Consider the following 16,126-nt stretch of genomic DNA (forward strand, 5'->3'; position numbering starts at 1 on the left):
GATAACTAACCCCCAGACTTTACAAAACATGTGCCTGCTTTCTCCTTTCTGGTGCCAAAAAAACATGTCCCCGAAACCAGAATTTCTGAAGTAAAATGTGTTAGTCCCAGGAGAGGTGCTTCTTTCAGGCTGTTCCCATCTGTTTCCCAGTGGCTGGGTCTAGGAGTAAAAGTGCAAGACTTTTTAATAAATGTTTTTGTTTGTGTGAGCTGGACCATTTATTGACAAGGCCATCTTGTCCCTACCAGAGGACTTCACCAGCCAGGCCTCTGTCTGCAGAACTAAAGGAATGACACCTTCTTGGTCTTGCAGGGGTATTTGGAGACACATCTCTCCATCTTAGAGTTGTTTTAAGCAAAGCGCCAGAATTCCCTCATCTGCCTGCAGACTTTAGACTCTAGTTCAGATTTTCCTAGTCAGCAACTAGAATGCATCTGCCAATGTCCTATAGTGACAGGACAAGGGGCAATAGTTTTAAACTGAAAGAGGGCAGGTTTAGATTGCACATGAGGAAGAAATTTTTTACGATGAGGGTGGTGAGACATGGAAACAGGTTGCCCAGAGAAGTTGTGGATGTCCCATCACAGGAGGTGTTCAAGGTCAGGTTGGGCAGAGCTTGGAGCAACCTGCCCTAGTGCAAAATGTCCTTGCCCATGGCAGGGGGTTGGACTGGGTGCTCTTCAGAGGTCCCTTCCAACCCAAATGGGAACATGGATTAAATTGCCAGAGTGCTGACAGTCCTCCTCCCCTTCCTCTCACATCTGCTTGTGAGGACAAGCAGGCTGTCCTGTGCTCTGGTGGGAAGGATTTGTGCAGCAGATCATCTCGCTGCAGCGTCACAGGTAAACCAGGTGCCCCAGGCATCCTCCTGTCTCAAAGAAATGCTGCAGTGGGGATGGGTGGAGTGGCTGCTCACACTGTGGTGGTTGGCTGATTGCTCATGCCCAGGTGTAGACTAAGTAAAACCGTATGTTTGGGTTAAAGCCTAAGCTATAGCGATACTTTCATTTAGGCCGAATGTACTGCACTGATCTAAGGAGGACCACTCATCAGGGGAAGGGAAGGTTTAGACTAGATATTAGGAAGGATTTCTTTGCAGAAGGGGTTGTTGGGCGTTGGAATGGGCTGCCCAGGGCAGGGGGGGAGTCCCCATCCCTGGAGGGGTTGAAGAGTCGGGCTGACCCAGTGCTGAGGGATCTGGTGGAGTTGGGAACGGTCAGTGTGAGGTTAATGGTTGGACTGGAGGAGCTTCAAGGGCTTTTCCAACCGAGATGATTCTGTGATTCTGTGATCACTGGCTCTGTGTGTGAGCCTGATACTTCGTATAAACGCTGCAGGCCTTGCTAAGGACTGTACCCTTGAAGAGGAGCTAAAAGATTGATAAGAGGGGAACATCCTGAGGGGTTTCTGCGATGGGTTGGGCTGGCACAGCTCTGTACAATCCTGGTGCCTGGCTGTAGATCTCATGAAGGACAAATTGGGATTTTTTTTTCCCCCACTCTGTAGCCGCTATCCCGAAAGTACAGGCCTGCAAAGGTCAAACCATGGTAGGAAAGGCCATTTCTCCTTTGTCAAGCTGCTTTTGGCAGCTTTTCTCGTTTTCACCGCGGTCTGCCAGGGGTCTGCCCAGCAGCGGTGGCCGCCCGGCTCGGGGGGACGCCTCACGCTCCCGCAGCAACCCCGACACTTGCTGCCGGGCTCCCGCCTTGGAGCAGGGTCCCCTGGGGCCTTCCCCTGAGCTCACCGGCAGCCGCAGCAGCTCCCCGGCGCCGGGAGCCCGGGAGTCCCGGAGCAGTGAGGGCGGAACCTTTGTGCGGCGGAGCGGGTTCCGCGGGGCGCCGAGGAGCGACGGACCGCGCTGCGCTGGGGGGCCCGAGAGCGGGGCGGCCCGCGGGAGCTGTGGCGGGAGCGGGCCCGGCGGGGCCCGGCCAGGCCGCCATGTACGCGGGGCTGCAGGAGCTGGGGGTGGCCAACGGCGAGGACCTGAAGGAGACGCTGACCAACTGCACGGAGCCGCTGAAGGCCATCGAGCAGTTCCAGGTGGGCCGGGGCGCTATGGAGGTGCCCGCGCGGCGGGGGCCGCCCATGAGGGGCCGCGGCTGGGGGGGGGGGGGGGGGGCAACAGAGGGCCCGAAGTGGGGCCTGTTTTGTGGGGGTTTTCCTCCCGGCATGTCTTTAGCAGTCCCTGCTGTGGTTTGGTGGCTGGCAGAGCCGGGTAACCCCCCACCTCGCCCCTGTCCGGTGTTTGTGTTGGCAGACAGAGAATGGAGTGCTGCTGCCCTCGCTGCAGTCGGCCCTGCCCTTCCTGGACCTGCACGGCACCCCCCGGCTGGAGTTCCACCAGTCGGTGTTCGACGAGCTGAGGGAGAAGCTGCTGGAGAGGGTCTCTGCCATCGCTTTGGAAGGGAAACTTGAGGAGAGGTTTGTCGGCAGTCTTGCTGGTTATTCGGAGCGAGCTGGGAATTTTGTGTGGAAATGGGTTACAGTGGACGAGTAACTTCTGCAGAGACGAGTGAGGTTCTGGGTGGATCGAGTTCCGCTGGCTTTGAGATGAGCCACATCGCTCCTTCACTGTAACATGGTGCTTAGTCTCTTGCTCTTACATGTTTTCAGATACAAGAAGTTGGAAGATCTCCTAGAGAAGAGCTTTTCCCTGGTCAAGATGCCTTCCATACAGCCTGTGGTAATGTGTGTCATGAAGCACTTGCCCAAGGTAAAACTGCTCCGCCGTTGGCCTGTTCAGTTACACCTTGTTGTACAGCTTCTCTTAGCTGTGCCGTTGGCTGGGCTGCATGCTCCGTCTGCAGAGCTTCTGCAAGTTTGCCATTCAGCGTTAGGAAATGACTGAAGATTTACTATGTGCTTGTATCCAATAGCAACTTTGTAGACTAATTCAGAAACAAGCAACTACACTGTTGACTGGGCAGATAATGTCAATCTGTTTTGTTCCGCAGACTGATTCATTGTTTCATATTCTTGGTTGGTGTTAGCCTTCAATTATCAGTAAAGATAATGGCCTGTTGCAAGGGTGTCCAGAGAAGGGCAACGGAGCTGGTGCAGGGTCTGGAGTACAGGTCGTATGAGGAGCAGCTGAGGGAACTGGGATTGTTTAGTCTGGAGAAGAGGAGGCTGAGGGGAGACCTCATGGCCCTCTCCAACTCCCTGAAAGGAGGGTGCAGAGAGGGGGGACGAGTCTCTTTAACCAAGTAATAAGCGATAGGACAAGAGGGAATGGCCTCAAGTTGCGCCAGGGAAGGTTTAGACTGGATATTAGGAAGCATTTCTTTACAGAACGGGTAGTAGTCAGGCGTTGGAATGGGCTGCCCAGGGAGGTGGTGGAGTCCCCATCCCTGGAAGGGTTCAAGAGGTGGGTTGACATGGCGCTTGGGGATCTGGTGTAGTTGGGATCTGTCAGTGTGAGGTTAACGGTTGTGATCTTCAAGGTCCTTTCCAACCGAGATGATTCTGTGATTCTGTTTCCCTATTTTATTCAATACATGCAGCTTCCTAAAAGTAGTCCAGTTCACTGATAGGTGAATTTTTCCACAGCTGATTTAAAAATCTATGACAAGTGGAAAATAAGATTTGAAAAATGCAACTAGAAATAGATAGGAGTGAGATTCAGATCTGTGAAACAAGAATCTTTAGGAGCAGCCTTATTAAAAACAGCATATTGTACTTAAGGTAATGGATTCAAAACTGCTACTAGAACTTCTGTAAGTTACTGAGTTTTGAAACATCACCCCAAATCTTAGCATCATAGGTTTAAAGGAAGTCTTAAGTGTCTTAGGACTGGCTTACTGTTACAGGAGTAGGGAAGGCAAAAGATGAGTCTGTGATACTGCCTGCTGTTTAATTGCATTGTTGTATAAATTACCAAACAGTCTGAGATTATGATTTAGACATTTTACTACTTGGACAATCAGGCGGGTAAGCTGCTCTGCCCCTTGGTAACTGCTCTGTTGATCATAGGTCCCTGAAAAGAAGCTGAAGTTAGTAATGGCCGATAAGGATTTGTATAAAGCATGTGCAGTGGAGGTGAAGCGTCAGATTTGGCAGGATAACCAGGCTCTGTTTGGCGATGAGGTATCTCCACTGCTGAAGCAATATATCCTGGAGAAAGAAAATATTCTCTTCAGCAATGATATCTCTGTTTTGCACAATTTCTTCAGTCCGTCTCCCAAAACAAGACGTCAAGGAGAGGTAAGGACAAGGAAACCTCTTACAACATGCTTGTGAATGGAATTCATCAGCTTTCAGTCAACCTCATCAAATAACGGTGTAATTTTCACCCACCCAGCTTTGCTACTAAAGTTGTTTGGCTAGACAAAGTATTTGCAAGAAATACCAGAGCGTTTTCTCCTACATATCTTGATGAAAGCAGCAGGAATTATTTTAACAGTGCTGTGTAATAATTGATTAGTGTTCTAAGCTGTTTATGAACTTTTAAAAAAATAGGAAGGACACATTTTTTCTGTTATTGCTCAGTCTGGCTTTAATACCCCTCAGCTGTTCTGAAGGCTGAGCATCTCTATCAAATCAGTTTGAATATCTTAAATTTCTTTTCTTAGGACTTTTGTGGGTTTTTGTTTAGCAGGACAGAGACCAACAGAAGCTTTTATTTTTATTTTTTTCATAAAAATGGAAAGGGACATTGAAAGTGGTAGCTAAGCTGGCATTTAGAAAAGTTGCTCTTTGAATGGAGTTACATGAGGTGGCTGAGCTGATCCAACACTCAGACACAGGAAGGGCAGGTGCTGCTCCTCCCCTCCCTACCTGTAGCTCTGGTGATTATCAGACCCTTCCATGAGCTGATTCAGCTCGGTAATTGCTACAGAAACTCTAGTAAATAAACCCAGTAAGTAGTTTTCCAAGACAGTGAGTTGGATCTGCTCAAAGAAGAGATCAGCTGGCACCAAAGCCATTGCAAGGAGGTGGGCTGGATTCTGCAGGCAGGCTTGATGTGGGAGGGAACAGTGGCAGAGGTGTTAGAAGGAGTGGGGCCCTCCTCTTCTTGGCAACAGCAAGCCAGTAGAGTGGTTCAGCTATAACGTGTCGCTTTACCTCAGGGGGCTTTTGCTCCAAAAAGGAAATATCAGACTTTCTGTAAGGACCTTGCTATCAAGAGTGCTAAGAAATTTCAGTGATAAGGCAGTATAAAGCTTTAATTTCAGAGAGGGTAGCCCGTCTGTTACGTGGGGTGTTTGGTTTGGGTCTGTTTTGCTTTCAAAAGCCCATTTAGTGTTAAGTGTTCTGGTGCAGTTTGCTTCAGGTTTACACTGCAGACTTGTGGTTTAACCCCAGTTGGCAACTGAGCACCACAGTCTTGCTCACGGCCTCCCCTGGTGGGACTGGGGGGAGAATTGGAAGGGTAAAAGAAAGAAGCTTGTGGGTTGAACTAAAAGCAGTTTAATAATTAAAAAAAAAAAAATCAGAAGGAAACAAACAGCAATGGGCGAGGCAAATCAAACCCAAGAAAAACAAGCAATGCAAATGAAAACAGTTGCTCACCACCAACCAACTGATGCCCAGCCAGTTGCTGAGCAGCACCACTCCCCCAAACCTCCACCCCGGTTTTATGGCTGAGCACGATGTCACATGGCATGGGATGTCCCTGGGGTCAGCTGTCCCGGCTCTGTCCCCTCCCGATTCCTTGTGCACCCCCAGAGTGCTCGCTGGTGGGGCGGTGTGAGGAGCCAGAAGGCCTTGACTCTGTACCTGCTGGCTGCTCGGCAAGAACTAAAACATCCCCATGTTATCAACACTGTTTTCAGCACAAATCCAAAACATAGCCCCATACAAATTACTATGAAGAAATTTAACTCTGTCCCAAAGAAGCCTTCACCTTCATTCTCATAGCCTAAAGGTAGATAGAAATACTAAAAGACTTCTAAAGAAAAGTGAGGTTTGTTCATGTTACAATAATTGTAAATGATATTCATCAATAAGGGGTACTGGTTCTTACCTGTTTCACATAACTGAGCACCTTATTTTACAAATGCCTCCACTTCCTTTTGCAAGAGAGCCTTTTCTTGATAGTCGTTATTCTTTCATTATGGCTGTGAAAGATTTGGTGAACATCTCTTGAACAAATGCTTTTGGAAATCTTCGTGTAAAATAGATCCCTTTCAGGAACTCAGGTCAATGTGGATGTTTCCATCTTAATAAATCATGTAGAAGAATTAACACATGTTTTATGTAGGTGAAATAACAGTATCTCTTATACTGAGTGCACGTTTTTTCCATTTTGGGTTTAGGTGGTTCAGAAGCTGACCCAGATGATTGGTAAGAATGTGAAGCTCTATGATATGGTGTTGCAGTTTCTGAGAACATTGTTCCTTCGTACAAGGAATGTTCATTACTGCACGCTACGGGCAGAGCTCCTGATGTCGCTGCATGACCTGGAAGTCAATGAAATCTGCAACGTTGACCCCTGTCATAAGGTATTAATCATGTGGGACAGGTAGGAGTATTACTGGAAGGTTTTCTGTTGCACTCAGTCCTGTGCGTATCTGCTGCCCTGTGGGACTTTAGTCCAGAGATGACTCCTCTTTGTGAAGAGAGTTCAGACCTTGAACCCAAAAGTCATCTTATATTCCTTGGAACCTCAGATGAAAATTTCCTCTTGGTTAAGCAGCAGCTTGCTTTCATTTCATAACCCATAAATCATTCAAATTTCTGGTACTTGTGCAGTATTAAACACAACATCTAATCTGCCCTATGTAGATGCTGCAAAAAATAAAAACATTAGTTAGCCCCAGCTTCTTAATCCAATCTTGCTTCCCTCCCTGTTGTGCCTGGTGTGATATACTCCATCTGTCAGTAAACTGTGTGTAACACTAAGTACTTTGGATCTTGAATTATAAGAAAACATTAAACTATTGAAATATTGGGGGGTGACATATGTGTTGTTAATGTTACACCAGGATCTTGCTACTTGTCCTTTATCTGTGGTCAGCATCACTCTGATCCTAGAACAAAGCTTTTTCTCTTAAGTAACGTTGCTAAGTTTTATGTGTATTCAGCTTATAGGGAATATGTCCTAGAGTGATGATGTTACTGCATGTTTTTCAATATCTTCTAATCAGGAGTCCCAAAATCAGTATACAGACAGTGACTGAATAAAAAAGGGCAATTCTTGTTCAAGTTGCAGATCGTTTTCAGTGGTCTCATTTTGCCACTGCAAAATGCAGTGGCTGCTGCAAGGAGAGGAAGCCACGATGAAAGCATTTCAAAAATTCAGCAAGCTGTTCTTTTTTGAGAGCTGAAATGTTGGGGGAAATTATATGTTGTTTTCCGAAAGAGGAAAAAAGTCCTTAATTTTAGGTCAGATGAAACATTTCCCTTAACTGTCTTTTTCCATTTTGATAATACAGCTCTGAAGCAGAAGCACCTCCACTGTTAATATCCCCTGCTTGTGGTATTGCAATGGCTAAATTATTTCTGCTAAGTGATGCTGCTTTGTCAGCCTCCTACTTGTGTAAATCCTCATTGACCAGGGGTGCTGGGCAGCAGTGTATTTTGTTCATGCCTCTTTATTGCCAGGGAATTCCTTTCTTGGGAGGGGAGAAAGTGACTCCAGGTTAACTTATCTCTGACCTCTTTTGGGAATGGCATATTTCTGACCTCTGTATTTGTGATCAGCTTGCTGCCATACCAAAGTATAATAACAAAACGTATTAATTCCAGATATTTGGAGGTCATTCGAACCTGTTTTCTCTGACATTGTGTATTTTATTGCTGATTTACTGAGTTGCTGTGTTCCATAAAGCTTTCTCCTTTTTTACAACAGTTCACCTGGTGCCTTGACGCTTGCATTCGGGAGAAGTTTGTGGACAACAAGAGAGCTCGGGAATTACAAGGGTTTCTGGATGGAGTGAAGAAAGGACAAGAACAAGTGTTGGGGTAAGGCGCTTGGGCTGTTTATTGAGAAACTGAAAATGGGTCCCTGGCAGTCACAACATCTGACGGGTATTGTAGGTGTTAATTCTTCCCTAGAGCCAGCTAACAGCCAGTAGCTGTTCTGTGCGGTCACATCCAGAGCATTAATGCACTGGGGCATAGCCAGGCCTGTTCTGGTGACGTAGCTTGTACGGCTGAAGTTACCACCCTCGAGTCTCCCCTGTGGCCTGTAGCTGGCTGCGGGAGCTCTCCTGCTTGACTTCAGCGCACAAGACGTTTACTAATTGTTTCAGGTAACATGCCCTTTGAAGTCAAAGAAATAACATTTGTGGTGTTTTTACATGGCAAGAGAAGGTTCATCAGTTGGACACCTGTAGGTAACAAAAGACAGAAATTTAGGTTTTCCGTTATCATAGTAAGGGTATCGTTACAGTCCTTGCCCTGTGTCTACCTCTCTTCTTAAGCACAGGAGTGTGCATGTGCTTATAAAAATACAGTGTACACACACTCACACACGCTACTTTGATGCTACATCTGATGGTTGACAGGATTACAACAGAGAATAGGCTGATCTTACGCTGGTGAAACACAGTGGTGTCCTACAGCCGGATATGACACTGTATGGTAGGGTTGTTTGTTATGTATGACATGTATTTGATATTTGCTTCTCAGGGACTTATCTATGATCCTGTGCGATCCCTTTGCCATTAACACCTTAGCCTTGAGTACCATAAGGCACCTGCAAGACCTGGTTGGGCAGGACACCTTACCCAGGGTGAGTGTTGCAGCTTGTGTGCCTCGTCTGAACTATAGTCTTAATTGAGTAGCATTCATCAACAAAGGGCTGGCACTGTAGAAGAAGTACAATTAAGTTCTCAAATCTGTGTGTAAATTGAAATAAGGGAAATGTGATATTTGTGTGATATCTGTTTTTAGCACATACCTTAGAGCTCTGCAGGAGCGCTGCTTGGAGACGGGCATTTTGGAGCTCTCCGAATTGACAACGAATTCTTTGCATGGCTCATTCTATCCTAACAGCTATGCATATATAGAATCGTATATAGAATGTGTGCCTTCCTGCTTTGTCTGGCCATCGGTTTGCCTAACAGCAGCAGCCTTTTTTCCCTGCCACAGTAAATGTGATGGATTAGTTTACACTGTTCTGGTCTGTTGGCTGCGATATAATACAGTTCCTGCAAGCAGGAGGTGCTTAAATGTTAAAGGCAGGTGGCCTTACAGGTCTCTGAACAGTGTGAGGCATTTGCTGGTTTTATCCCTGAGTTGTTAAATTTTATTGTTGAATTGAGTAACTTCCTCATGACAGTTCAAAACTGAAAATTGTTTTGGTTTCAGGGCACAGTATAAATGAAAAACCATTGTCATTCTTACGCATGCTTTTCCTTTCTTACTTCTGCTGAGATGACTTGATTTATCCTGTCACACGTTATATTTCAGTACACTAATTTGGCTCAACATGTTTAAAAACAATGTTGTGATGAGATCGGCTGCATACTTCTTGGCACGTTATAAAATGTTACAAAAAAACACAAATCCCAGGTGTGTCTGTTATTTGATTCCTATTTGAGGAATCAGCTGTCAATTAAATCAGAGAACTGAATGCCTCTAGCAGTCTTGGATAAAGCTGCTAAGGCAGGAGAGCTTTGAATATCAACCACTCCTTCCAAATAAAAATCTGTATGTGCAACTTGTGGAAGATCAAAAATAGCTGTTTTTCTCCTTCCCTTAACATTCGAGGAAAGCCCGGATCTGCTGCTGCTCCTTAGGATGCTGTCTTTGGGACAGGGGGCCTGGGACATGATTGACAGTCAAGTCTTCAAGGAACCGAAAATGGTGAGCCATTTTGAAGCTTAGAATCTAACAGAATTAAACAAATTTAGACTTGTTCATTATTTTATTGCATCCCTGATTTAGCATTCGTTCTGCATACCTTTCTTCGTAACTTTCTTAGAGAAAACATCTAAGTTGTCACAGAGCAGCAGCTCAAGTGGACAAGCTGTAAGCTTTGTTCACCTGCTTTTTTATTTACATAAATGCCTGGCCCTTACTGTTTTATAATCAAACTGTACCTCTATTAAATTCTTCAGTGGTTGCTCATTGTTCCTGGAAACTTCTACACAACTAACAAGTTTGTAAAACGGATCTTGTATGAGGAAAGCAGGATTTCAGAGGCTGGTCTGAAACTCTGATAGCAGTGTAGCAGCTTTTCATAGATATAAGAAGTTTTTCCCTTCCGGATATCTGTTGTAGCAATTTTGTGCAGTGCCGCATTCAGCTACAATCTTTTCCATGCTTTGGAAATACTTTGTGCAGTATTATAGGCAACCCTAGCGTAGTTTGGGAGCAGGTATGTTCAACTGATGGCAGGAAGGGTAACCATGGTGTCACACAACAAAGAGAAATTCACTCTTTCTGTTCTGAACTATAAAGCAACAAATGGCTACCTAGGGGGACATTTGAAGCCTCCAAAATATATATTTCTGGCTCATCGCACATTTAAATTTACCACAAGGAAGGGTGTGCATTAATAATCAGATTGTAACAGCGAGAGTGACTGGAACTGCAACAGGAGCGATTTGACTTGCAGAGGTGCTCTCCTGAATCTCTTAGGAAGAAGCTATGGACATTTTTCCTACAGGGAATCTCCAAACCTGTATTTTAAATCTGTGATTGTCACAAGCTGTAACCTCCCACTCTGTGAATCTGATACAACATAGGTTGATCTGCCTTGTACGAGGACATGCTCTTTATTGTTGCTATTCTAGCTGTGCACTGATCCGTGTCAGTTTGGGGAATGAACAAACCGATTTGTAATTCTTGATAAAAGCAGTTAGGTACCATCCTTAACATGCAGTGCTTGCAGCATTGGAAAAGATATTTTTTGGTTTTTGGGCCCCTCCAAAAAGGCCATTGAATGACTCGAGCGTGTCCAGAGAAGGGCAACAGAGCTGGTGCAGGGTCTGGAGCACAGGTCTGATGGGGAGCGGCTGAGGGAACTGGGGGGGTTTAGTCTGGAGAAGAGGAGGCTGAGGGGAGTCCTCATGGCCCTCTACAACTCCCTGAAAGGAGGGTGCAGAGAGGGGGGATGAGTCTCTTGAGCCAAGGACCCAGCGCCAGGACAAGAGGGAATGGCCTCAAGCTGCGCCAGGGCAGGGTCAGACTGGCTCTTAGGAAGGATTTCTTTGCAGAAGGGGTTGTTGGGCGTTGGAATGGGCTGCCCAGGGCAGGGGGGGAGTCCCCATCCCTGGAGGGGTTGAAGAGTCGGGTTGACCCAGCGCTGAGGGATCTGGTGGAGTTGGGAACGGTCAGTGTGAGGTTCATGGTTGGACTGGAGGAGCTTCAAGGTCTTTTCCAACCTTGATGATTCTGTGATTCTGAGAAGATCTCTCAGAAGACATGCTACTTAATTGTCAAAAGAAAGGATTTAAGCAAGAGTGTTTCTGTAGAGGAGATGAAGTACATTTTTCCTAATTACCAGTGGAACACGTGGAAGTGAATTATTCAAGAATTTTGACTGGAACTGAATGTCTGAAATCTTGTTTTCCTAAGTGTCGGATGGGGCTCATAATATTGCCTCACTGTTTGTTACGGTATGCTGGGACCATTACATGGTGTGAACTGCTGGATGAAAGCACTGTTCTTTCCCTCTGTTCTTCCATCCCTCTAAGGAAGCTGAGTTGATCACAAAGTTCTTGCCTATGCTGATGTCTTTTGTGGTGGATGACCACACGTTCAATGTTGATCAAAAACTGCCCTCGGAGGAGAAGGGACCAATTCCCTACCCCAGCACCATTCCTGAAGCTTACACCAAGTATGTAACCTGCCTTACCACCTTTGTACATGTAGTCTTGTTACCAAAGTCAAACATTAAGGAGCCAGCCAGCACTGTCAGGAAAAAACACTGTATGTGTTAAAATGAAAACCTTCTTGGAGTTAGATTTAGTCCTGGTTAACCAAGCCAGAACTGTTCCTTTAGCAGAAGAGATTCCCACAATGATTTCTCAAATAAAATTTATCTACAAAAAATAATACTTCTTTTAACAACCATTCTTTTGGCAGATTGAATATGAAACTATTTGGTATTACTGCTTTCAAATATGCTGCTGTGTCGCTTCCCAGTCAGTGAATGATGAGTGTTGGAGTGATATTTGGGTGCAGCCTGGATGAGTGCCCGTGCTTGGTTCTGAAGAGTAAAGTTTGCATTTTTGTCACACAGACACTCATTCTCTGTCGGTAACCTATCCCTCCAGGGATGGCAAAAAGTTAAATAAAACCTCTGTGTGCTGTGTTGTGTTCAGATCTTGCACTAGTTTTCAGCACAATTCTCATCCGTAGGCTGGAATCTGGAGTACTGTATCCTGGTAGTTGTACTCTCCTCTATGACAGTGTTGATATTTGACCTTTGGGAAACTAAAACAAAACAGTATTGGACTTTGTATAATTTTTGAGTATTTGGCCTTCTTCTAAAACCCATTTTGAATAGCGCTTTTATCCTTAATACTATCATAAACGTTCACAATCAAATCCAACTGTTTGATTGTGAGACAGCACAATGTTTGCTGAATGGTAAATTTTTTGGGACCATGGTAGTGAACATAGTGATGGTCATCTACTCAGTCACTGAATAGCTGCTCTTCAGTGGGTTTGAGGTCAGCCACTGCTCTAACTGCTTGACTGCTAACCAATGGTATTTTAAACCCTTTTTTTAAGGGGGGAAAAAAAAATATCTGTTTTAGCTTTATTGATTAAGAAACTTTGCTTCTGCCATAACAGATTCTTGCAGGAGAATAGAATAGCTTGTGAGATTGGGCTGTATTACATCCTTCACATCACTAAACAGAGGAACAAGAACGCTTTCCTTAGGCTTCTGCCAGCACTAGGTAAGTTTTTTGTCTCATCTTCTATTGTATAGCTGTTTGCCGTGTACTGGAGACCCAGGAGGCAAGTAAACCTGGAGTGAAAGTGATTTCAGACTCAGACATGATCTTCTCCCTTTGGCTTTTCTGGTGACTTAGTTGTAAGGCCCTCCAGAAGTGTTTGCTTGTTTTGCACCTGCAATTAGGATACTTTTCTGCTCATCCAAGAGTTTAGGGGTAGTGGCTGAAGGTCAGTGGTTACTTAGATCAAAAGCTGTATTAACAATGAGATTAGTTGAGAACTGTTTGGAATGAATCTGAAAAATAAAAAGCAGGTGGCTTAATTCTGCCACTGCTCATAGTAATTGCAGGTGGCCAGAAATTCTTGGGACTTAGCTTTCTGTGGTGAAAAAAAATGTAACAAAGCAGGACTGACATTCTTCCCTGGGATTACCTTCTTCACTGACTTCTCTGGGGTAAGTTGCATGAGAGATCTGAAGCACTCTTAGGAATTGTGGCTCCTGGTAATGATGGCAGGGGTTCACTTCTCACTCCCTCACCGCAGCTCTGGTGTTCTGTGAACCCTTTGCTGAACTGTCAGCTCATTTACATGGGTGGGTTTTCCACTGGTAAGTGATTTGTATCTCCTCACCATGGGGTCTGAGGAGTGCAAGGAGGTGAATGTGGCCATGAACAGAGTAGGGGACTTTGTGATTTTGGCAGGAGCAAGCTGCTCTGTGACTTCAGCCTCGATGGAGACATGGGCTTTCTACATATTCTTCTCACCCCTCTTCTCCTAATCATTTATGTCTGAAAGATCAAAGCCACCTGCCCCGGCTACCTGTTTTAAAAGGAAATGTCACTGAGAAGTTTTCAGCAGGAATTCTGCTGTGATGTCAGGTTTTGGCACACCCTTGTCAGTCTCAGTCTCTTTCCTTTTTACGTTGTATAGTTGAGACATTCAGTGACTTGGCCTTTGGTGATATTTTTCTGCATCTGCTTACTGGTAACCTCACACTGCTGGGTGATGAATTTGCACTTGAGGAGTTCTGCACCAGTCTCTTTGATGGCTTCTTTCTCACTGCCTGCTCAAGGTAAATCTGATTTTCCTCGGGGGGAAGTGTGGAAAGTGAGGACACCTGAGAGAGGTTATAGTGATTTGAACTATAGCTTAATAGTTCAGCAAACTCTTGACATATAGTGGAAATATTAGCCTGATGCTGTTTTCTTTTAAGGAAAGGCTTATATTTTGTGATCAAGTTTTTATCAGCAAAATTGTTAAGTGTTGATTATGAATTATTACCTAAATTGTAATTCATTATTCATAAGTCGGAGTTGCAAAGGACAACATCCTCATGCTTTGCAGTAGCTCTGAATATGGAGAGTTCACTTCAGCGGTATCAGCTGCACACAGAAAATCTGTTTGTATCTGTTAATTGTGTGAAGTCAGTGTGGTTCAAGTGGTGGCCTGCAGACCAGACCTAACCCCCAGAAGCCTTCCCTAAAAGTGACTAGAACTGCTGTTCCGGCAGAGCAGCGTGTGCTGCTGCTGCTGCCGCTTCCTCCACACATACAGAGGGATGAACATCCTCCTGCGTGTACATATGGTCTGTCCAGCAGGGACCAGCTGCTGCCACGTGCTTAAAATCTCCCCCTCCTTCCTCGTGGTTGCTACAGTTAGTCCACTCTTGTTGAATAATGACATGAATTGCTTCAAAGTCTAAGGCAGCGTTAGCACTCTGTAGCATGCAGGCTACAATTCTCTGGTGTTTTGGAAAATTACAACAAAGCTGCCAGTCTGTGAATTATTCTGGTAGTGTTACTGTAGCTTTCCTGTTTTCAAGGTGGTGTTTGTATCAGTTACTCTGCTTTAAAATTGCTTTTTGCAGAAAGGAGAATGTACATAGACATGTGCTAAGACTGCTGCTTCATTTGCATCACAAAGTGGCGCCTGCCAAATTAGAGTCTCTCCAGAAGGCTTTGGAACCCACCAAGCAGGTAAGAAGGGAAGCATAAGAAAGGGAAAATTAATTGCAAATGAAAGCAGCTGCCTTTCCAGACGTTGCTTAATGGAACATGAGCTCTGCTCTCCAAGTGTACCAAGTTGTGTCTTAATTACCTTGTAACTTCCTTTCTCTGTGTTGGCTTGTGTTAAAACACAGAGGGTAATTGCATACTTAATGTTCTAGCTAGTACCAGCTAGAATGAAGTATGACTCTTCTGGTCTTCCCCTCCCTAATTCTCATTCTGCAGAGTGGGGAAGCTGTGAAGGAGCTTTATAACCAACTCACTGAGAAACTGGAGCTTCGCAAGCCAAGTCCAGCCGAAGTGACTGAGACTCCCTCCATGGAACTGCCCTTGCCCACTGTGCCCACACCAGCCTCACGCTGAGCTATGTAGTGCAAGAGTGAGACAGCAGAAGAACTAACTTAGTGCTCTGCAGCGTGAAGGCACTGTGCTGCCTTTCAAGTGTCTCTGCCTATAGGGTGGAAACAAAAAAAAGCCACTGAAGCTCATTCAGGAATCACTGCAGTTTACCTAACTCACTGGCTCTTGCTGGTTAGAAAACTCTGTATGCAGTGCATTGCAAAGGTTTACTTTTCTTAGATGGCTGAGTGTTGTCTTGTAGATTCACTTAAAATCTGACTGTACATTTTTTTTCAAAAAAAAATGCGTATTTTTAAGCTTGGCATATTGTATTTTTAAACTCTACTTTAAGAACTGATCAGTGAGTGTTTTGCTCCTGAAGGCTAACCATAGCTTTCTTCGGCCGTTAGTTTGCTCCTCTGGGTCTCTGGAGAAGATGCTCAGCAGAGGAAATGTCAGAGGAGATAAGCTCCGCTGATACAATTTCCTGTTTGAGGTTCTGGCTCTTCTGGTACGTGGTAAGATGTGCTGCATTAGTCAGAGATGTCCGCCGCTGTCACTAGACCAAGAAGCAGTCAACAGCCATCTTCTCAGCCAGAAATTGAATCATTCTCTCCCCTTTTCTCCTCACTTTTCTCCAAAGGAGTAGCTTGAAATGAGTCCTGGAGCCAGTCAAAAAACCCAAGATTAGCATATTCCCCAATGACAATAGGGTTTGAGTGTAGGTGGAGTGAAATTCTGTCTTTGAAAAAACAGCCTGTTCTTCATGGCTCATTTGTGTCACTGTCTGCACTGTTACAGTTAATTCCTGTTCTGCTTTTGTTGCTGCCTCAGTGTAGCCTCAGGTAGAGCATGCGGGAAGATGGACATGGAAGAAGAATGAGTTGTGTGAGCTTACAACAGACTCCACACTGCTCTCAGTAGGTACAATATGCCTGAAAAGAGTCTTGCCAGTCCCCCGTAAGCAGGAAGCTGCCTACGTG

At 45.2% G+C, this 16,126-nt stretch overlaps 1 protein-coding gene across 2 annotated transcripts; it reads left to right on the forward strand.

Annotated features, from left to right (window-relative positions):
* The first annotated feature begins 1,855 nt into the window (after positions 1 to 1,855).
* NELFB (negative elongation factor complex member B) lies at positions 1,856 to 15,467 on the forward strand. 2 transcript variants are annotated; one of them, XM_074845969.1, is made up of 13 exons: positions 1,856 to 2,040; positions 2,258 to 2,421; positions 2,614 to 2,713; positions 3,973 to 4,203; positions 6,258 to 6,443; positions 7,793 to 7,905; positions 8,575 to 8,677; positions 9,658 to 9,753; positions 11,589 to 11,731; positions 12,694 to 12,800; positions 13,729 to 13,870; positions 14,666 to 14,774; positions 15,030 to 15,467. In XM_074845969.1, exons 1-13 carry the CDS (start codon positions 1,939 to 1,941, stop codon positions 15,165 to 15,167), a joined length of 1,734 nt encoding a protein of 577 aa, XP_074702070.1. In that variant the 5' UTR covers positions 1,856 to 1,938; the 3' UTR covers positions 15,168 to 15,467. The 2 variants fall into 2 exon arrangements, with proteins under 2 accessions (XP_074702070.1, XP_074702071.1); XM_074845970.1 differs by lacking the exon at positions 2,258 to 2,421 and having other exon boundaries at positions 1,912 to 2,040.
* Positions 15,468 to 16,126: the final 659 nt, after the last annotated feature.

This window comes from Strix aluco, chromosome 20 (assembly GCF_031877795.1).
Source record: "Strix aluco isolate bStrAlu1 chromosome 20, bStrAlu1.hap1, whole genome shotgun sequence".
In the NCBI taxonomy this organism is placed as follows: Eukaryota; Metazoa; Chordata; class Aves; order Strigiformes; family Strigidae; genus Strix; species Strix aluco.